This window comes from Sorex araneus, chromosome 2 (assembly GCF_027595985.1).
Source record: "Sorex araneus isolate mSorAra2 chromosome 2, mSorAra2.pri, whole genome shotgun sequence".
Classification (NCBI taxonomy): Eukaryota; Metazoa; Chordata; class Mammalia; order Eulipotyphla; family Soricidae; genus Sorex; species Sorex araneus.
Genome location: NC_073303.1, coordinates 8,147,154 through 8,170,911, shown reverse-complemented (window position 1 = coordinate 8,170,911; position 23,758 = coordinate 8,147,154). Strand labels below are relative to the sequence as shown.

The following is a 23,758-nucleotide window of genomic DNA, read 5'->3' as shown; positions in this document are numbered from 1 at the left end:
TTTGTTTCTACCTCACGCTGCCTCTACTCCTCACAGCGACATGAAATAAATCTTCTCAATCCTAAATCATATCTCGCTCACACGGATTTCAGGTCCAGAGAAGGCACAGAAACTCAAGTGAGGTGCATTTCTGACACACTGGAAAATTCTGGTTGCTTCATCTTTGCCTCTTGATCCAATATTTCAGCATTTCCAGAAAAGTCATGGCCTCAGCTGCAGTTACCAAGAAGTTGAGGGAGGAAGCCACCTGCCCCATCTGCCTGGAGCTCATGACTGAGCCCGTGATTATCGACTGTGAGCACATCTACTGCCGTGTGTGCATAGTGGGTTTTATAAAGAACCAAAGCTCTCAAGCATCATCTCTGAAATGTCCCCAGTGTCGGGAATCTTTTAAAAGAGATAGCATCCGGCCCAACAGGCACCTGGCAAGTATCATTGAAACCATCAAGGAGACAGAGCGTGAAAGGTTGTGTGAGAAACATGGCGAGCAGCTCCTCCTGTTCTGTGAGGATGACGGTCAGCTCATCTGCTGGCGCTGTGAGCACTCACCAGAGCACAGAGGACATGTCACTGCTCTTGTTGAAGATGTATGCCAAGGTTACAGGGTGAGTATCTGGGCCATAAAGCCTCCCATCCTTGTTTCATGTTTCTCTGAAAACTTTTTTACTTATTTATTTGATAGAAATTATTTTCCTTGTACTATATGCTTCAAGTGTGGTCTTTCACTCTCAGCAAAGGTCAGTTGTCATGGCATCCCCCTAAAAAAATGCTGAATTTATCTGCCTCCATCCATTGATCAACTCACCCTCTAGCTCCTCAAGGTTTCCCTCTTGGTCAGAATCCAAGTGCTGGTGTTTCCTTTCCCTCACTCAGTTTCTTTATATTGAATTTGTGAGTGAGATCCTCTGGGATTTGTATTTATTTTTGAATTATTTTGTCTATAATTAAACCTCCACTCCATCCAAGTTGTCACAAATGGCAATATTTTATCTTTTCAACTTTTCAGCTTTATAGCTGAGTAGGATCTCATTATGTGAATATATCATATTTTCCTATGAACCATTGGATTATTGGGTAGTTGTAATTTTTTCTTTTCCTTGATATTTTAAATAGCAATGCACTGAATAGGTATGGCTTGATCCTTTGGGTTAGGACTTTGTATTCTTTGGCTAGATACAAAGCCCTACCTGCTGTGCTATCGCTCCAGTCCAACAGATACAAAGAACTAATTCTAAATCATATTGTAAGCATAGACCTTAGTTGGCCAAATTAGCATTTTCAGACCCTTTGTGATGATTTTCATAGGTACAAACCAGTTTTTATTATGACAAAAAAAATGTCTGAATGCTTCATGTTCTACAGAAAATCACCAAAATTGCTGTTCCTGGCATATGTGACATAAACTGTTCTCAATGTAGTTCTGAATTATACTTTTCAGTCATATGATAAGTGATAAAAAGTACTTTTCTATGCTTGTTGACAGTCTATATATTTTCTTTAGAGTATTCTGCATTTAGGGACCAGAGAGAGAGTACAAGAAGAAAGGCATTTGCCCCTCTAACTTTGGTTCAAATACCAGACACCATAGGTGGTCCCCTAAGTACCACCAGAAGGGATTCCTGAACACAGAGTCAATTGAAAGAACTTAGCACTTATGAGTGCCCTCTGTGAAAAGAGAGATAGAAATAGAAAGAGAGACAGAGAATGAGAGAAAGAGAGAGAAATGTATACTCATTTCTTTGACTTATTTTGTTAATTCTTGGAAATGGTATTTGGAGGTTTTAATGATTTTTTACAAAGCTTAGCTATTAACTTCTTGTTAGATATATGAGATATTAATAGTTTCCCCTCTATGTATGCATGATAACTTTTAAGTTCACTGATATTTTCTCTACCTTGTAAAACTTTCTCTTTATACTCCCACATAATTTTTGCTTGTTTATCTTTGTTTCCCTAATTATTGAATCAATTCTTCAAAATTATTGCTGGATCCATGCTACAATTTTTTTCGGTGTACCTTCCTCCTTGCATTTCATGACTTTTAGTCTTATGTCTAAGTTTTTAGTACAGCTTCATCAAATTTTTATGTATGGTGTGAGGAGCAGTCATCTCACGTTTTTGTAAATGGGTACTCAGTCTCTCCAGCATTGTCTACAGCCATATCACCCTGGGGCCCAATCTCTTCAGTTTCCCAGCACTACTTGTTGAAGAGACTTTCCTTCTACATTGTACATGCCTGTATTATCCTCTATCACAATTAATCAGATATGCATGGCCTTATTACTGAGTTTTTGGTTTTATTTATTTATTTTCCCTTTTGTATTGATTCATCATCAGATACAGTTACAAAGCCTTCATGTTTGAGCTTCAGTCATGCAATCATCAAACACCCATCCCTTCACTAGGGCATATTTTACACCACCAAAATCCCGGGTACCGCCCCCTCCCATCCCAAACCTTCCCCTGCATGTGGGCAGACAATTTGTACAATACTCTCTTTCTACTTTCGTTACATTGAATATTTCAACATCATTCCCACCACCACTCAAACCTGCCAGAATGGAAATGCTAGAGAATTTGTTTTGTATTGCTTGTTATTGGTAGAATATAATGTGGCAAGGCCACTCTTGCAGCCTCACATTCTAGGAATTCTAAAATTTTAATGATTAGGGTCTGGAGAGATCTCTGCAATGAGCTTCTCAGTTCTGAGACTTATGTGTGTGTCTCTGGATCATGGCTGTTTGGAAGCGTAAGTAGCCGGGGCTGTTTGTGGGCATCACCTCAAATCACATCGGGGCAGGGGGAAGGAGAAGGGCCATCTCCTCCCCGTCCAGTGAGGCCTGGCGTTTGCTGTCACTGCCACCACATACCTGGAGTTTTCCTTGAGTTCTAGAAGATGGCAGTTGCCGGGATACCTAGGGGGCAGGAGCACAACAGCATCTGCTCACATCTGGAGTGGCCTATTGCAAAGCCCAGAGGCATCTGTGCAGCAAGCGTCTCGGTTCCAAGATTAGTATGTTTGTCTCTGGATTATTGGTTTCATTCCATTTCTGTGCATGTGCGTGTGTGTGTGTGTGTGTGTGTGTATGTGTGTGTATCTCTGTGTGTGTGTGCATGGCCTTCAGGATCTTTTGCGATTTCTACAAATTTTCAACTGTTATTTTCTATCTTTGAAAAAGCGCTATTGGAATTTAATTGAGATTGCATAGAATCATTCAATTACTTTGAACAAGATGTCCAGTTAATAAACGTTCATTTTTCCTACAGATATGTAGAAACATCTTTGCATCTTTTGTGTTGATCTTTTATTATTTCTTAGATCAATGTATTAGTAAATCTGTTGTAGGTCTTTAAACTCCTTTGTTATGTTTGCTCCCGATTTTTATCTTTTTGAAATATTTGAGTTTGAGGCAACAGCTGATGATACTCAGAGGTAACTCCTGGTTCTGCATCCAGAATTTCTTCTGGCGGTTTTCAGAGGACCTTATGGGATGCCAGAGATCAAAATCAGGTCGGCCTCCTAACAGCTGCAATTAACACAACCCCTAAAGAATTCTTTTAAAACTTCCCTCAAAACTGGTTTCAAAGTTGTAAATTCACTAAGCTCTTGCCTGTCCATGAAGCTCTGTATGGTTCCTTCTAATCTGAATGATAATCTATCTGGATAGAGTACTGCTGGGGAAGCTTTGTTTTCATTGAGTTTTTGTAGTGTATACCTCCATTTTCTTCTGTTTCTTCATCACATTTGAAAACTCTGTTGTACATCATATGGGCTTTCCTATTTATGGAAGTTACTGCTTTGATCTTGCTGATTTCAATATTCTGTCTCTATCTTTGGATTTTATCCTTTTGAGTATAATTTGCGTTCTAGTTTTCTGAGTTGAGTCTATTTGCACTGGAACCTTCACAACTTGGAATCTCAGTGCCTATATTCCTCAACTTTGGGAAATTCCTATAAATAATGTTTAACTATTTTTTTCATGAAATTTGCTATCTTATTCTTCAGGGACACTGGTGATTTTTCTATAGTTCCTCTTGAACTCATCCTATAGCTCCTGGTATCATTCATTTCTTTTCTACTATTTTCAACCTAGCAGTTTGCTCCTTCTCATCTTGGAGCTTCTTTGTCTTAACTAGCTGCAGTTATTCTGCTGTTCAAACCTTCTATTGAGTATGCATATTTAATTTAACATCCTGTTTATATCTACCATCTCTTCTGATTGCAGTAGCCTTCTTATTTCAAGTCTTTCTTGTGTTTTGTTGATTATGTTTGCCAGCATTTCTTTGAACTCATTAAACATCTTCATTATGTGTCAATAAAGTCACTGTCTGAGGATTACTTGAGCTGGTTGGTGTTGTTTGTGCCTTCAGTGATATTGTTTTCACTAAGTGAACTTGGTGGATGTGGAGGTAACTGGGACCTAGGCAGAGGGGATGGTTCTGCCTCTCTTTCCATCATAAGCCCAAGGATATGAGCAAGAGACTGGTCTCACTTGGAATGGTGGAAATGCCAGTAGAAGTTCAGGAGCAGTCTCTAGTAACTTTTCTATTCTTGTTTCATTGAACACTATTTTCATAAGAGTATATTGACCCTTGTTATGTGATTTCTTTATTTCTACTGGTAAAATGTTGTATGGTTATCTTTTGGTTGCTGGCATATAGTATGTTTCTTTACTTTCATATATTGAACAGTCCTTGGAATCCAATATCATACAGACAAGTTATGATAGCTGATGCTAACAGTGTACTGTATTGAATTGGTCTGGGTAGGTTATTGTTGAGGATTTTTAGGTATATGTGTAATAATATTGGTCTATAATATTATCGTTAGATTTCATCTTTGTCTCATTTTGGTATTAGGTGGTGTTGCACTCAGAAATTGTGCATGAAAGTCATTATTTCTTTGACTAAATTGGTAGAATTTCAATGGTTATGGGATATCATTGAATCTTTTCTATATCTGAGTGGTATAGTTCTGGTCATGAAATTTTCCTTGGAATAAAACTTTTACTTCCCTTTTGACCTGCACCTAAAACGTTCAGGGTTTATTTCTGGCTCTGTGCTTAGGAGTCACTCCTGACTGTACTCGTGTACTGTATGCAAAGCCAGATTTCATTGCTTACAAAGGAAGTGGACTCACTTCTGGCCTTCCAAAATTGTTAGAAATGTCATCTTTTTAAAAAGAAAGGATATAGTACCACCCTTGGAAAACTACCTTCATTGAGGGACCAAACAGAGAGAATCCCCAGCCCATTTATATTCAGTTAATACTATCTACCAGGATCATTCCAGTGCAGTCAGGGTAGAGAATCACCCTTACTAGAAAATGCTGAGGGGGTCTGGAGCCATAATACAGTCTATACGGCACTTTCCTTGCACATGGAAAACTAGGATTTTATCCCCACATGCCATACGGTTCCCGATACACTGCCAGGATTTATTCATGAGAGAAGAACCAGTTGTAACCCTGGAACATCACCTGGTGTGACCCCAAGAACCAAAACAACAAACAATTGACATCTGCCTGGTATCCTTTGATGGTGGAAAAGTCCTCAAAGGGTGGAGAAAAGATAGGGACTCCTATACTCAAGACTGATGACAAGGGCGCAGATAAGAAAGGTTCCTTGACAACATGTTCAGGCCATAGTTTGAGTGGAGGGAAAGATAGGTGAAGACACAAGAGTAGAATTTAGGCCTTCAACCAGGATCACAGTTGAGAGTACTAATCATACCTCAAAAAAGTGCTGGGAACTGAATATTTTTGATAGTTTACTGAGGACAAATGTTGACATGACAAGACCATTCAGTCTCAAAATAAAATACAGCCACCAATTTTTAAGATTCATATTATTGATACAAGCATAGAGTGGGGACATAGTAAATAAAGACTTAGAGGGGTGGTTAACTATTTAGAAATGAATGCCTGTGAATGAATTCCAGTGAGAGGTTTAGATTAACATAGATGCAAAGCATGTATGAAGGCTGCCTGAAGTTTGGTGGAATAACAAAGTAGGCACTGTCTTGCTGCCTCATTCCTTAATCCCATATGGAATTTAGGAATATGTTGTCCTCTTGAACGAGTTTCTGAACCCTATAAGAAGAATTGCTTTCTACAATATGGAAATTTCGTTAAGCATTTTATTATTTTTGCAGATTACCATGGAGATCGACTGTGTTACTGGACTGATTATTCTTTCTCTCAGCATGTAAGGGCCCACCAAATACCCAATGTCATTCTCATTGTCTGAAAAACTTTGATTTTTGTAGGATGTTGAGTTATCCAATTCAATAAACTAACACCAAATTTTTCCCACAGGAACAGCTCCAGAAAGCAGTCACAAAACTGAAAGTAACAGAATCTAAATATAAGCAGCTGAAGCTAGACACAACTCAGAAAATAAGTTGCTGGGAGGTGAGAGTTTGAAGCTTTTTGTGGTCAAACTATATGCCATCACCTTGTGTAGTAGCAGGTATTGTTTGGTGAAAGCACTATAGGGTTTATTACTCAATAAATGGTCCAGATTGTTAAAAGTAATGTAGAAAGCACCATTTCTCTTTACTCCTTTAGTTATAGGTATCTATTATATTTTTGCTGCAAATACTTCAACCTTGTGATAGTGATTATTCAGGATTCCCAATATCTGAGTTGGAGAAGTAGAAATATTACAGATGACCTGGAAAGATCCTTGATTGGATTCAAAATTCAAACTTTGAAAGTATCTACCTGTTTTCCACAATACAGTACTTTATACTCAAGTTTTTCAACTTAAGAGACCAACTATTTCTGTGTACTTAGAGATTCATTCTGATGAGATGCATTGAGCTCAACTTCATGACCCTGCTAATATTGAGGACCAGAACTATCACAAGAACATACAAAAGAAAATTACAATCCCTAGTACAGTGATTAACCAGATTCCCTTTGAATGAAAACATAATTTTTATGGATATATTGATATAATGTATTAGACTAAAATATTATCACACAGACCAGTAAGCCATTTTTGTCTCTTTCATGATGTCTTAAACCTCAATCCTTATTATTTATGTATAAATATCCAATATGATCTCTCAGTTGTGATATCTTAGTTACAAACTTCAATAAGATTTGAGAAGAAACTTCAGAATCTTTTCGAACAGACATTTTCTGAAACACGGGAACACATCTTTATATCAAAATAAAAGCTCATATTTATTTTTACAACTCACATTTTATTTACCTTGGCCAAACTCTATTCTGCACTTCATTCGTACTCCTTATACCACTTGCTTGGTGAAGCAGAAGGAATTTATCCAGAATACTATATACAATTGTGACGATATCTTCTGCCTTTGAATATTTGCCACCTGGTCTAGGAAATATGGAGAACTTTTTAGGCTATGACACACTAACTGAGGAGCTGCGGGGGAGGATGTAAGCATAACATAGCATAACATAAAATTCACTCTTCTTATCCTTTTGAGTGGACAGCTCCGTGACTGTTAAATTTGTACATACCCCTGTGCAGCCATTGCTTCTATCAACCTGCAAAACTCATTCATCATCCAAACTCAAGCTCTCTTCCTAGTCCTCAAACATCTTCCTCCTATTTTCTGGTATTCACTGTCTCTATAAATATGACTTACCTCATATAAATAGAGTTCTATAATCTTGAGTCTCTGTTTCTGGTTTACTTTGCTTTGCTCACTACTAGCTGACCTATCAATGTTGCACATTGCATCAAATGTTCCTTCCTTATTGCTACTGAATATGTTTTAATTGTTTCCATGTGACTCATATTGTGTATGGATTTACCCATTAATGAACATTTGGTCTGTATTCTCTTTCTGAGCACTTTTCTTCCTTATAGGAAACAATAAGGCTTGAGAAACGAAGAATCCATTCTGAGTTTAAGGTTCTTCAAACATTCCTGCACCAGGAGAAGGAGTTATATATATGTCGGCTGGAGAAAGAAAGAGTGCAGAAGCTGAGGAGACTGCAGGACAATGTATCCCATCTGGACAACAAACTACAGGAACTTGAGAACCACATCCAGGAAATGGACAAGAAATGTCAGGGCTCAGCACAGAATTTGCTGCAGGTGAGTCTGAACACTTGGAGGAGACAGAGGAGATGACTTATTCCCCTGCTAGTCAGAGCAGAGTGCTGAGCAATATGGAGGATTGACAAGTCCTACTTGAGACACACAAACAAATCTCAGACCCAAGCAACTTGCAGCAGAGATGACCCAGGACTTTGCAATAGGCCTTCTCTGCTGGGCTGCTCCAGACGGGGGCCAGGTGTCGTCCCTCCACCTGCTCTCTAAGAGCTCCAGTAGTTGCCATTTTCTAGAAGCCAGAGAGAAACTCCAGGTATGAGCCTCTGTGATGGCAAATCCCAAATTCAAGGAATGGAGGAGGAGTGGGCACTCCCTCCCCTTGCCCCAGTGGGATGTCAAGATGATGCCACTCTGCCCACCGTCTACTTAAGCTCCCACATGGCCACAATCCAGAGACACACAAATGAATCTGGGACCCAAGAAACTTGCTACAGCAATTTTTTCAGGCCCTAATTATTAAAATCTTAGAATTCCTAGAGCGCGCAACCACTCTCACAGCTGCATGACATTATATTATATCTATAATAAGCAATACAAAGCACATTGTCTGGGGGCTAGAGCAATAACACAGCAGGTAGGGCTTGCACGTGGCCAACCTGGATTCAATTCCCAGCATCCCATATGGTCCCCTGAGCACCGCCAGGGTAATTCCTGAGTGCAGAGCCAGGAGTAACCCCTGAGCATCGCGGGGTGTGACCCAAAAAGCAAACAAAAAACAAAAAACCCACGTTATCTAGCAATGCATTTTCGGCAGGTATGAGGGGTGGTAGGACTGGTCTCGATACAGCATGTAGGAAGTTTGCCTTGCATGCAGCCGACCCAGGTTCAATTCCTCCGTCCCTCTTGGAGAACATAGCAAGCTACTGAGAGTATCCCGCCTGCACGGCAGAGCCTGGCAAGCTACCCGTGGCATATTCGATATGCCAAATGCAGTAACAAGTTTCTCAATGGAGACGTTACTGATACCTGCTTGAGCAAATCGATGAGCAATGGGATGACAGTCACAGTGACAGTGAACTACAGTAGAGAAAGAATATTTCGCAAATTGTCTGCCACAAAGGCAGGGGAAGGTATGGAATTGGGATTGATGTGGATACTGGAGATTTGGGTGGTGGAAAACATACTCTGGTGAAGGGAGGGGTATTTGATGACCATATGATCAAAGTTCAAACATGAAATTTTTGTTACTGTACCTCACGGTGAATTAATTAAAAAAATAAAATAAAAAGGCCTACTTCCTCAGGTCAGACTCTTTCACCCTTTAAATTACCTTGTTCAGTATGACACCCTGGAGTTCTAGCTGAGATGCATGGACTGTTGGACTTCACCTTTTCTTATTGTACTTTTACAACGGCTCTTGATCCACTGTTTAGAATGATTCTAGATCTTGGCCATAGTTATTAGCACCATAAAAAACACAGAAAACCAAATATATTTTAAAATTAATATAGTTATGCTCTTTGAATGATCCCCAGAACTGGAAAGTTTAGATTTTATGGAGCCTCAGTTCTTCATACTGGGACTGGGGGGGATCTCCTCTGCAATTGTGAGTCTGTGTGCGCTTTTAACTCAATGCAAGCGAGCACGGTATGTATTACAAAAGACGCCATTTTTTCTCACAACTTTCCCCATTTTTTTTGCTTTTATGGGTCATACCTGGCAATGCAGGGGTTACTCCTGGCACTGCACTCAGGAATCACCCCTGGCGGTGTTCAGAGGACCATGTGGTATGTTTGGAATCGAACCTGAGTCGGCTGCGTGCAAGGCAAACGCCCTACCTGCTGCACTATTGCTCCAGCCCAACTCTCCCCCATTTTATGTTTTTATTGTCTACTGCTTTCAAGTACAGTTTTTTGCGTTTTAAAGAAGTTCTGTCTGTGTTTCTAATAAGTTTGATTTAATTTAATATGATAAACAGTGTTCAATATGGATCCAATCTAAGAAAATCACATCATTGAAAGCAAGCACTACCCTGGATATCCTTCTGATCCCTTTGTCAAATGCCATAGGTTGATGTGTTTTCAGACACCAAAGTTCCCCACAGTCTCCAGTAACGAAGACAGTTGACTGAGAGGTTGATAAAGAGGCACTAATGAACATTGCCAAGGGACTCAGGTGGGAATCATCCTATTTGAAACCCATTCAGTGTCTACAGATACACGGGCTCAGGGGTGTACCTCAACAGAAATGAACTTACATTGTACTTGAAACCTTGGTTCCAGTCCCACTCTTAGGGTCCCTAACCTTACATCTCCACAAGATTGTTTATAGAGAACTGCCCAACATGCCATTCTCCATGAAGTTCAGATGTTCCTACACTCACCTTTGCTTTTGTTTCTCTACAGGATATAAAAGACACCTTGGACTCGTAAGTGCCCCATATCATCAGTGTGGGCAGGCAAGGGGCATGGGCATAGAGACATGGATGGAAGGAGTCACTGAAGGAATCTCTGGTCTCTGCTTATTCTAGGAACTCAGCTATTGATATGGAAACACCAGAGGATGTTTCTGTGGAGGTGCATACTGTGTGCAATGTCTCTGAGCTTTACTTTAGTGTCAGAAAAATGTTAAAGCGCTATCAAGGTATGCTGATTTAAAAATATCTTGTTAAAATTTTATTTACCTCTCAGTGTAATGCAAGAAAAGTAGGTGATTGTTATGAAATGTGCTGCAAGTGATGTAAGAACCTTGACCCAGTAACACATGTTACTGATCCCATAGCTGAGTTTTCTCTTTATATAATTCTATTTAATTACTTTTTCTATGTTTTTCCAATCTCCTATAAAAGCCTAAAGTTATGGAAAGAGAAAGATTTTCTTTAATTGAGGACAAATTTAAGGACCAGAGAGAAAGCTCACTGGGCTGAGAGCAAGCCTCGTATTCAGAATGTCCCAGTAGTGCCAACACTGAAGGGGAGACAGCCTGGCATCCTGAGGCCTTGCCCTGATCAGCCGGTCCAGTTGGCCTGGAGTGACCAGGCCCCCTGCACCTGCTTGGAGTCCCTCCCCCAAAATTCTGCCTTAGCCCTGCTGTGCACTTTCACATGTATGATTTTATTTTCATTCAGTTTTACAGATGTTCATATTATGATTGAAAACCCTTCTCTTTCTGAATATATAAATATTTAAATTTATCTCTCAATTATTTGTCTTTAAGCTCACTGTCTTAGGGTCAAAGAAAGCACTGTGTATGGTAAAATTTTTTCAATTTTTAAAAATGTTATATGTATTAATTTGAGTTTTTAAAAATAAATTATGAACTGATATCTGACTGTCCCTTTAGCTTCTCCCGGGTTTTATATTCAATGATCACTCCTGGTAGTGCTCAGTGAACCATATCTGGTACAGGGAATCTAACCCGAGACAGCTCAATTTGAGGCAAGCATCTTACTCACTATTGTGTCTCTCTGGCACTACTTCAGTTTTTTTTAACTTTCTTCACATTAACACTTTGGATTTTTCCCAAGTTTTGGTAATATCAACTGAAACTCAACTCATTTGTGAGCCAGACTTATGATGAGAACAGGCTTGAGAGATTTAAGTAAGGGATTATTTATAAAGATGAGAAGTAGGGTAGAGAACAAGGAATAGTGCAGCACCCAAGGCAGGAATGGGTAGACAACCATTATTGACCTGGGCCTCAAGTGGCAGGTAGAGGGCGCTGTGAGGGTGGGAGAGTGTGACAGGGGAGAGGAATGCAGAGCCTGCCAGTCAGCATGGGAGGGCCATGGGTACTTCACACTGCTGCTCAGTTGCTTTGTTCCCCAGGGCCTTCTCCTCTGCTTCCAGTAAGTTGAAATAAGCAGAGAGAGATGGGGAAGTGGGCCTGGGTGTTGTGTCCACAGAGGTCAGTCTTTCTGGGAAAGAGACAGATGGGAAAAGTTGGAAAAGACCAGTAGGGATTTGAAGGAACACTGAGAACATCCAGCACAGAAAGTATTTCTGCAGAGGGGATTGAAGTTACCTGGAAAAAAGTTCAATTTCTTGTACTTAACTTGGTTATCCAGTGAATGGTTGACTCTTTCTCAGTGGTTGCTAACTTGTGGTTAGCACACAATGGGCTCAGCAATAGTACAGGGAGTAGGGCATTGACCTAGCATAGTGTTAGATCCCTGGTATCTCATATGATCCCTTGAGCACCACCAGGAGTAATTCCTGAGTGCAGAGCCAGGAGAAATCCCTGAATATTCTGATGTGGCCCCCCCAGAAACAAAAAACAAAACATTCTTTTGATACATTTAATTTTAAAAATTTTATTACACATTCAGGATCCCACTTATGTTTATCATCTATTTGCCTGTTTTATTCAACTATGATAAGGTAGTTTTCACGTTATTGACCCTAGTTCTTTCACATCTTACTAATTTCTATAGAGTACTATTATCTAATATAAGAAATCAGAGCTCATACTTAAAATCCATGGGACTAGCAAGTATTTGTGACCTAATAAAATTCTAGGTCTTTAATTACGTTCTTTGATATTAGTTGTCTTTTTTAACTTTCTGATACAGGTTTTGTATTGGTTAGTTGGAGAAGGAATAGTTTTATTTCTGCCTCAATATTCCTATGATTTCTCATATAGGTAAATGAACTTTGAAAACAACAGAAATCATATAAATTCGGGTTAGTTCTAGAAGATACAAATGTTATAACCTAGAGATAAGGATGATTATCATCTTATTTCTAGAAATTCTCAGATACTTCCCACTAATCAGACATTTTAATAAATACTATTCCTTAGTTCACTCAGTCTTTCCCAACAGTCTCTGTAACATACAGAGAGATTGCTATTTTAGAGACTCAAAATGATTCAAGGATAATAAGAACAGAAGTTACATTTTGAATGCAGGCTAGCTTTATTTTTAAAAAGACTCTAAGTATCAAAACATGTCAGGAGGGATGCTGACAATGGTGGTGGTTTGCAGTTAGAACATTGAATGCCTAAAACTCTGTTATCAATGTCTTGGTAAACTGCAGAGCATCCTGTCATATGCCCCTCCCCCCCTCCAAGCCATATGAGCAATCCCTGAGTGCAGAGCCAGGAGCAAGCCCTGAATATTGCTAACATTGGTGAGTATGAAACTCCCCTCAAGTCTTTTTAGAGCTGGAACTACACTATAATAGGTAGGATGCCTGCCTATTATAGTGCACACCACCAAGTCCCCAGCATCCCATATAGTACAGCCCCAGGAGTTATCTGAGCACAGGGACAATAGCATGCCCTGAGCACTACCTGGTGTGCACCCTACGCCCCATTCCCCGATTCCAAATTTAAAAATTTTAAAGAAAGGGGTTTTTTTTTCTTTTATTTTCGCCAGTCACTGTGACTCTGGATCTAGATACTGCTAATGAAAGACTATATCTGTCTGCTGATGAGAGAGGTGTGTACAACGTTGGATCATATACACGTTTTTGTAGAACTCAAACTCCTAAACGATTTACGGCCTTACCCTGTATCCTGGGCCGTGAGCGCTTCACCTCAGGAAGACATTACTTTGAAGTGGATGTGCGAGATGGAACCGACTGTGGTGTAGGAGTTTGTCTGGAAAATGTGCCAAGGGACACACCAAAGCCTACGTCTGGATTCTGGATTATCACACTGAGAAAGAACAAGAATAATTTAGCCCTTAATTCTGAAGCCATTACCCTTACACTGAGGCACCAGCCTGAAGTAGTAGGGATTATGCTCGACTATGAGGCTGGGCTTGTGTCCTTCTACGATGCCACTACTTGTTCACGCATCTACACCTTCCCAGAAGCCTCCTTCTCTCAGGCTCTCAGACCTTATTTCCAGGTCAATCACTTTTCTTCTTTGTTCCTGATTTCCTCAAATGAGTAAGACAAAAAGAAAAGTCTCATTTTAGTTAAACCGGCCTGGGAAATAGTTGGTAAATCTAGGTGGGAACAAAAATTTGATCTAATTTCTTCCGGGCTGTTTTCCCATACGAAAAATATTACCTTAAACATTTGTAATGCATAAAACTGCATTCAAGTAATGTATATTCAGACTGTAACACAAAAGATAATGAGTGTGCACTATAGTGGACTAAGGCTATTACTGCATTGCATGTTTTGCATAGAGTGTTTCCCCTCCTTCCCTCTCCATGATTTCAGGTCTTTAAAAAGACAATCTGACAGGCCAGTGAGCAGGATGACAGGAGCTCAGGAGGCCCACGCTCTCTCTGCTTGTTCGGTAGCATATGAACTCAGAAGGAAGGAATAAGTGAAGCTGCAATTATATCAGCAAAAGCATGAGAAGGGCGGTGACTCTTGTGACCATTGGCATGTTGGTAAATTACCTGAGCAGCCCTGAATGAGAAAGTAAGTACAGACAGTGACCAACCGAGAGGGTCCTGGCTAGGGAAGGGTGAGAGAACCGTCCTAACTGACTTAGAGTGAGATGCTTCACACAGAGAGAAGATCAAGATGACCTTCTGATTTGGATAGTGCTTGAATTTGATATTTCCACACTGATATTTTGATAGTGCTTGAAAACTGATTTGGATAGTGCTTGAATTTGATATTTCCACACTGAGCTAGCAGCATTAATCCTAAAATAATTTTAAATTTTCATAACAATTCTTGTTGACAGATTTGTTGAAAGTTTTACTAGGACTCATAGACCAAACAGATAGACCTGAACTATTTTGTTTTCAAAATAGCTTTCTTTACAACTATTTTGGAAACCAAATAGATTTGTTTTCCAAAGCACATTCTGTAAGGTTTGTGCAGACCAAATGCACTGCTCAGGACAAACATCAATCAGCTCACACGATAGCAACATTCCGGGAGTCAGAGATCCCTTAGCAGTAAGTCAGGACTATGGCCCACCTGACCCACATGCTCCCAAGCTGCATTCCATGCTTCCTCACATGGACCCTACAGATGAGAGAAGGCCAGACCAGATGCAACAGTTCCACTGACCCCTGCTCCCTTTTCCCACTCAAGACAAGATAGAATCCCATTAGCCTTTTCCTGTGCCCAACTCTACCGCAGGCTCACCAGGAAACGGTAGGGGCCACCTGGAAGTGCACCCCAATAAACTTCCCTTATTTCTCACTTCACTTCTCTCTGTCCCTCATTTTGCACCTTGTGAGATTTTCGACCTATCACCCTCCATGTCAGACTTTCTTTTTGATCCTGCCTGAGTTGACTGATGAGAGCACCTGGTCAAGTGAGTGAAAGCAGGAACAACACTATGACTAGAGAATGTCACAAAGTGACAGCCTTAGGAAAATATACAGTTGATATAAAAGTGAACATTTCTGACTCATAAGTCCTGTGAGCTCATCTCTCAAGGATAAGGGGAAATGAAGCAAAGAGTTGCTTTTGGCTGTGGTGCATGAAGCCAGAGTATCAGATGCCCCATCCTGCCAAACTGATGGAGACTAGGTTTGACCAGAGACTTAAGGGTAACAGACCACACCACCCTCCCGGAAGCTGCTTTGACCTAAAAATAGTTTGAGCTGAAGGTATCTGAGAAAAAAAAAAACAGGCACAAAAGGAAAGAAACATAATACGGTAACAACAAATGGTCAAAGTCATCAGGAGTGAAGATTCTGTCAAGAGAACTGAGCTACCATGGGGCAAGGATGGGTCGTTGACACTGGGGAAAGGAAGCGGGTTCTCTGGTGCTGAGTGTAGTGTTCACAGTACTGTAAACTCCAGGGCCCCAATACAATTGGTTTCATTTTTTTTTAAGTTATCTATCTTTCCCCATCTCCCAAAGTGTAGATATATATGTGTTCTTGCCCCCATTCTCTCTCAACCAGAAAGGACAGAATTTAATTACCAGTGAGGAGTCAATAGCCCCTAGACTGACAAACAGCACTAGAGAGATTTCCATAGCAAGCATTTGCTGAACAAGCCCTTAGCAGAACCCTGATCATTGCTTTAATAGAAAAAAGTAAAATGATACAGTTTTGAAAAGAAATTTTGTAAGTTATCATTGATTAAAATTTTTATGGTATTCCTATCCCTTCACCAGAGCATTTAATCATCTATATGTGTGGACGTGTTGCCTCTTCTACAATTAATTTTTTTTAAGATCTCTCAAAAACCCAACTATGAATAACATTGTAATTATGGTGTTTCAATAAAATTTAAACTTGGAAGAAAAAAATGGAAATAAACTGTCTGGCATATGTGTCTCTCCAAAGCAATGCAATTAAAGAACAAAAATGGTCAAAGTAAATGAAACTAGAAGTTTTGTTCCTAGAACTGAGTTTACATAGGGTTGAGGGCAGCTGGGAGGGGACCCGTGGGACATTGCAGATGTCAGTTGGGACATTATTCTCATGGGCTGGGTGGGGGGAATTAAGCAGAGGAGACATGGAGATGAGCCTGTTGAAATGGTGCGGGTGGGGTGTGGACGCCCTCTGCTAATACATTTTTAATTAACATGAAATAGATAAATCCTACAAACACACAATGTAGTAACTGTGAGGAAAGAAAAATTAAGAAACTTTTCATGAATAGGTCAACAAAAATATCAAAATGTGTTTTATCCTAAAAAGGGAATAGACGTTTTGAAAGGTCTGTGGTGGGGTTGCAAAAAGGAAGAAAGAGAGTCCAAGGGGAGAATTAGTCTGAAATGGAGTTTATTGGAAAGACAGCGCTCCCCAAGTGGATCTCACAGGCCTCTAGAGAGATGAATGAGGACCATCCGGCCAGCCTCTGTGTTAGGGAGGGCTCATATTGATATAAAGGAGGCCTGGGCCAGGGTTGGTTAGCTAGCACCAAGGGAAGTCTTTGGTTGTGGGTTCCAGAGATTCAGAGATGAGACATCTCAGGGCTGCAGAGGAACTGCAATTGTAGGATCCAAAGTGCCTTCGGGTCAACCCAACAGCTTTTGTAAGAAAACATTATATTCTGTTTTTTCTTTTTTTCCCCTTTTTAATTTTTATTGATTCACTGTGAGGTAAAGTAACAAATCTTTCATGTTTGAGCTTCGATCATACAGTCATCAAACACCTATCCCTTCACCAGAGCATGTTTGCCACCACCAAAATCCCCAGTATCCCCCCCCACACACCCAAACCTTTCCACACCTCCCCCTGCCTGTGTGGCAGACAATTTGCACAATACTTTCTTTCTCTGCTTTAGTTACCTTTGATATTTCAAGACCAGTCCCACCACCACTCATACCTGCGGAAAAGGCAATGCTAGACAATGTGTTTTGTATTTCTTGTTATGATACAGCACAATGTCTCTAGGAATTCTAAAATTTTAATAATTAGGGTCTGAAGAGACCAGTGCAGTAAGTTCCTCAGGTTTGAGGTACATTTGTATGTCTCTGGATCATGGCCATGTGGGAGTTTAAGTAGCCAAATGTGGGGTCATCTCGGAGTCCCATAGGGGCGGGGGATGGGGGGAGGAAGGAGAAGGGCCCATCCTTCCCTGTCCCGTGATGTCTGCCGTCTGCCACCACCACCACTCGTACCTGGAGCTTGTTGCTGACTCCTAGAAAATGGCCGCCAACGAGTTCCTAGAGGGCAGGCGGAGGGATGGCACCTGCCGCCGTCTGGAGTTGCCCAGTGGAAACTGCCAATTGCAAAGTCCGGGGCCATTTCTGCAGCAAGTTGCTCGGGTCTGAGGTTCATTTGTGTGTCCGAAAACATTATATTCTAGAGTGCATAACAAATTGAATTTGTAGTCAAAATTTCTATAGATGCAAATTGATAGATTTGGGTATCCTGTCCAGCACAGAGAGATGGACAGAGTTGAATAAAGTGAAAGAAATAGGGGAAGTTTATTGGGGTGTGCTCCCAGGCAGACTCTAAGAACCACGGGTGAGGCTGGGGTAGAATTGCGCCCTGGGAGAGACTAAGGGGGATTTTTAAGTTGTCTTGTCTTCATCCCATTGTTTTCTCATGTGCTGTTTGTTTCCTTTGAAGCTTTCTCCCATCTTCCGTTGCCTGCATCTCAGTTGAGCTTGGGTGCTCAACTCTTCCCCACTGGGTTTATATGTTTCTGTTGTGCTGAGGGCAAATATCTGTAGTTAGCCCACTCTTGCTGAGAAGGAGGGAAGTATTCTTCTGGACTCAAATGGACCCAGGTGGGCTGGGAAATGTACACTGGTAGAGGGATGGGTATTGGAACATTGTATGACTGAAATCAAATCAGGAACAGTTTTGTAATGCCTCACTTTGAATTAAAAAAAAAATAACAAGGGAAGGGCCCAGGGTGTCAGCCAGGAGGTCAACATCACCTAGAAGTGTTGGAAGAACAGTCAGAGGTTCAGGAGATTTGGAGGTGACATGCTGAGAAGATGGAGGAGAGACTTGAGACTCAGTTTACCTTTTCATTTGAGCATCTAATTCTTAGATGTTAGATTGTTTAGGTTCTCAGATAAGAGAGTGTGCCTGAGGGGATGGTTCATGAGGGGCTCATTTTGGAACCCACCTTTCTAAAAAGTTCCTTGTTGGTGGCATCAAAATAAATCATTTTGTTTACTGAACTTGAAATAACGTATTTTTTGTGGGGGACCCTATATGGCTACATGAAGGCTAGTTGCATAGTCTGACACACAGATATTTTTTTAAATAAATATTTAGTTGACTTATGGACAGCTGTTCCTGGAATCAGTAAAGAAATTTTGCTCTCTTTCGATCTTAAGCCCACTAGGACATATTACAGGTATTTGATCATCCATCTCATGAGAGATGTAGGCACAGACTATGTGCAAGGATGCCAGGACTTCCTCCAGAGAAATTCTTGGCCATATCAATCTTCTGAAGGCACTGGGCCACTCCTTTCCCAGGTTGTTTATTTCAAGCCCACGACCCTTTGTCCTTTCTTCCAGGCTCTGAGAGCTGACTCCTGTCTTTCCCTTAGCATCTGAAAAATTTGTCCTGTCCCTTTAGCAGTGTGCTATTATCTAATGTCCCTGACCTCTATCCCCAGATGTCTAGCTTTTCACCTCCAATTTTATTTTAAAGAAAGAAACTGTCTTATGGAAACTGGAGCTTCCTTAGACCCCGGGGATTTCTGGTACCATTGCATGTCAACATGCCCTCACCTCGAACATAACACATACATAACACACACACAGACACTACATCTCCTCACACCACACTTCTCTCTATATACCATATGCAGTTCACACCCCACAACATGCATTTCACAGACACATACACATTTCCAGCTTAACGTGCATCTGACAACAAAGATGGATGATATGCCATATATCATGTACTCACAAATACGTGTCAAAAACCCTACATAGGGGGCTGGAGCGATAGCACAGTGGGTAGGGCATTTGCCTTGCACGCGGCCAACCCGGGTTCGATTCCCAGCATCCCATATGGTCCCTGAACACCACCAGGGGTTATTCCTGAGTGCAGAGCCAGGAGTAACTCCTGTGCATCGCCGGGTGTGACCCCAAAAAAGCAAAAACAAACAAACAAACAAAAAACCCTACATAGCCTACAAAAAACATCCAGCATTCTCAACACAGCACTACAAAATTCCTCCCACATAAACACCTATATGCTATAAGTAAAGACACAGTTAAATATATACCTTGTGAATATTGCATTGCCATGATGGAAATCAAATTTAATAAATATGAGTAAAGTATTCAGAAATACATCCCATGAAGGTATAATATAATATTCTCCAACTATGTGAAGTTCAGAAATTTCACCTGTAAACTGGGGTCAGAGTACCCCAGTTGTTGAAAAGGAAACTGCAAAGGAATAGTGCCAAGGATTTCTGGGGCTAATTTTTCCCCACAGAGTGAACACTGAGTGCAAAAACTTATAAGACACATAGACTTGCGCTTCTCTTCCTAGGGTCTGGCTTCCTGCACTCATGGGTGCATGCCCTCACTCATTGGATAGATGCACCAACAACTGGTTAGGTATTAGACTATTCCAAACTGACTCACTATCTCACAGGGCACACACAGAGCAATGGACTCTCCTTTCCTTTGGGGGACATTGCTCCTATGGTTTATTTTCGCCCTCCTCTCCTCTTCATAAAGTAGCCCTCCTCACACACCAGGAAATAGTGTAAGATTAGCTAGTTGTCACAGGAAATATCCTTCACATTGTTGTTGTTTATCTCTGGCTATCATTATTTCTTTGGGGGGGGTGGCAATTGGGACATACGTGGTGATGCTCAGAGTTTACTCCTGGCTCTGCACTCAAGAATTACTCATTACTCCTTTTGGTGCTCAGGGGAGCATATGAGCATATGTTGCTATTTCTTTATTCTTTCTTTCTTTTTTAAAAATTTTATTTTATTGAATCATCATGAAATAAAAAGTTACAAGGTATTGATGATTGAGTTTTAGGGGTATATTTTTCTTACACCAGTCCTTGACCAGTGCCCCCTATCCTCCACCAATGTCCTCAGTTTCCTTCCAACCCCCAACCCCCAGTCTAATGTTATTTTTTAGAGCTGAAATTTATTTTCTTTTTGACACTCATATGCTATTCCATATTGATCCTTAGATAGGACCACATTTGAGAAGCACTCAATCTGGGTTCAGAATGACATCACACAGAGATATGCATGGGATATGCTAGAAGTCATCATCAGATTAGGGACACAAGATTCATTCTCTCCTATTGTTTATGCATTGATTGTCTCAGGCTGTGAAGTGTCTGTCCTTGGTGGGAACTCCTATTCTAGGACAAGCCAGGGCACAATGGGACACTGGGAAACAAAATGTTGGAAAATCCTTGAGAGCCAGACAATGCAGAGTTGAAGAAAGATTCTGTATCAGACGGGTGGGAGAGAAAGAACCAGTTTAGCCTCATACATGAGATGCTGGACCAGCAGACAGTCTTACCTTCAGCTTCTACCCCTCGGGCCCCAGTTCTTATTCCCAGGGGCGGTCCCCAGGCAGCTCAAAGGACAGCACTTCACTGTGACAAAATGCCCTATGAACACAAACTCCAAGGTATGGACCCTATCTTGGGCTAAGCAAGACTAGGGGAAAGCACTGGCCCTAGCAGGGCGTTTCCTGCTTAAGCCAATCAGGAAAAGTCTTTGACCTACGCAGAAAACATTCTTCTAGGGAAAGTATGGAACCCAGCAGCGTAAATCCTGCTAGGGAGAGGCCTGAACAGATCTAGGGGAGCCATAGCACAGACAGCGTGGCAAGAGCCCTGCCAGCAGGAAGGAGCATCCCCATAGTCTCAAAGCTGTTGCTTATCTCCCGCATGTCCTCACGCCCACAGTTGTAATTACAGTTTATCCTTTGTTCCATGTGCTAACTCATGAGTGGTGTATGTGACGAGAGTGGAGGGAAATGGTGGGTGGGTACACCTAAAGAAAAGGCCAAGGAAAAAAGAAAAAAAAAGGCCAAGGAGCCCTTTGTTTGGATCTACCAAGAATATCTTGCTGCCTGGACAAGCAACTAGGTGTGCCTCATTCTTAGGAACCAAACTGCTGGACAGAGGTCGAAGTTATCAATCCAATTAACTTTATTGTGTCAATCGACCACACCTACCAATGGGCAATGTCCAGGGTCAGTCCACATGACTCCCAAGCTGTCCTGGTGCTGACTCTGTTGTTTCTGTGCTGAGTTCTGTGTCCTCCTAGGGTCATTGAGGAGGAAGGGGACAGCAGAAACAGAGAACGGGGGCTGGTGTGGACCTATGTTCTCATGCCCAAGAGCCCTGCTACTCTCTCACATATTTCCCCATATTTTCCTGTGGAAAACAATTAAGCACTTGGAGGAGCTGAGAAATGGTGACCCAGGAAGGCTTCCAGGTTCCTACAGACTTGGTGGCAAAGCCAGAAACATCTGAAGTCAGTAAGTGTCTGAGCTGACCCACACCGGCTGCCTGATTTAATTTTGTGCTGGGTACACAAAACTTCTTTTCAGCAATTAAAGATGGTATTATTCCTCACTGTCCCCTCTTCTTAGAATAAACTCAGGGCAAAATATTAGCAACATCTTACATTTCCTCCCTGATAGGACTGGGCTCCACCCCAAGGTAAACTCTGGAGTTTCGTTCAGCCAGAGTGACTTTCTTTATTGAGGATTCTCAAAGTGTCAGCTACCTGGAGACTGTCAGGAATAAGGGCCGTCTGCTGTGTGAATAAGGTAGTGAAATACCAGATTATTGTCTACAGGAGTGTAAGAAGCATGAATGGAGATATTCGGGGTGTGTGTGTGTGTGTGTGTGTGTGTGTATGTGTGTGTGTGTGTTTGTGTGTATGTGTGTGTGTGTGTGTGTAGAAAAGAGTCAAGAGTTTGTGTTGTGGCTGTGTGAGTTTGTGAAGCACAAATTAGTTTGTTGGGTCTCTAAGTTAGTGTGTGTGTGTGTGTGTGTGTGTGTGTGTGTGTTTGGTAGTTTGTGGGGGTGTGTCTGTTCTGTCTGCATGTGTCAGTGATGGGAGCCTTACAAACTTCAGAGTTTTCTGGACTTTACTTTCTTAGTTTCCCCTCTGTCTGTTTTCTCTCTCACCAGACTCCAAGCCATATCTCAGACACTGGATCCAGTGTCTGGGGTGAGTAAGGCCAAAATAGGCAGTCTGGGGGTGCTTGGAACACAGCCCAAAGAGGAACAAATGATTCAGGAAGATATTCTCTATGCCTCTAAAGAAATAATTCTCATAATTTATTTAGAGGTAAATGCCTTTGCAGTAACTTTAGTTTGAAAGGCAGCATTAGTGGTTGGGATATATCCTCAGTCTCAGGTCACAAAAGCTTTTGTTTTCTACCTCACCCTGTATCTACTCCCTCCCCACAAATACTCTGCATTGAGAATAGGGGACAGGGATCCCCAAGCTGTAACCATGTGGATGAAGAGCAAAGTCCTGTGTTCCTTGAACAGGGTCCTGTGCTCCCATCTCAGGTCCTCACTGCTGGACACCAGGAGATAAACCGCCAGGATCCACAGAGGCCCGTCGTCCCAATCTCTTCTCTCTGCCCGACATCCAGGTTTCTGGTAAGTTTGTGGGCTCCAGTGCCTCTGACCTTCTGGGAGACCTGGTGGACTGGAGTAGTGACAGTCACCTCTCGGGGTCTCCAGGAGCTCTGCTCTCAGGATGGCCCGTTTCCCTCCCACCTCTTTCAATTCTCTGTCATCGGGTCAGAGAGGCTGATGGGAAGGGCACACATTTTCTTCAGGTTGTCTGTTGACCTTATTATCATCTTGGTGGAAGCTCTACTGAGCCTGGGTGTTTTACCTGTGTCTTATTCTTTGAAAGGTAGCGGGAACTTGGAAGTGATTATCCTTTGCATACAGATGTGATTTTTCTTGAGGAATCCTGCATACCTAATTCTAATAGCAGATACAAGGAAATAAACCCAATACTGAAAACTTCTCATGGAATGGGATTCTCACCCCTCTTCAAGCGTTTCTCTCCTTTGCTTTAGTTTTGTCAGGAAACCTGTCCTTCTCTCATTCTCTCTAAATTCCAGGTCCAAATATTCATTTTTTAAAAAAGTGCAGGGCTGGAGCAATAGTACAGTGGGTAGGGCATTTGCCTTGCACACGGCCGACCCTGGTTCGATTCCAAGTATTCCATATGGTCCTCTGAGCACCGCCAGGGGTGATTCCTGAGTGCAGAGACAGGAGTAAACCCTGTGCATTGCCAGGTGTGACCCAAAAAGAAAAAAAAGTGCAATATCTGATCTGGTCTTATATGTCACCATAGACTCAGCAAATAATAAACAATAGAAATGCTGTTTGTGGC

General features: G+C 41.5%; 1 protein-coding gene across 1 annotated transcript in view; it reads left to right on the top strand.

Annotated features, from left to right (window-relative positions):
- Window positions 1–203: 203 nt before the first annotated feature.
- LOC101548462 (E3 ubiquitin-protein ligase TRIM38-like) overlaps window positions 204–23,758 on the top strand; it is a 35,235-nt gene continuing 11,680 nt past the window's right edge. Inside the window, exons 1-6 of the mRNA XM_055129462.1 lie at window positions 204–605; window positions 6,317–6,412; window positions 7,851–8,081; window positions 10,445–10,467; window positions 10,570–10,682; window positions 13,417–13,479. Coding sequence (XP_054985437.1) covers window positions 204–605; window positions 6,317–6,412; window positions 7,851–8,081; window positions 10,445–10,467; window positions 10,570–10,682; window positions 13,417–13,479 — 928 coding nt within the window. The remainder of the gene's footprint in view (window positions 606–6,316; window positions 6,413–7,850; window positions 8,082–10,444; window positions 10,468–10,569; window positions 10,683–13,416; window positions 13,480–23,758) is intronic.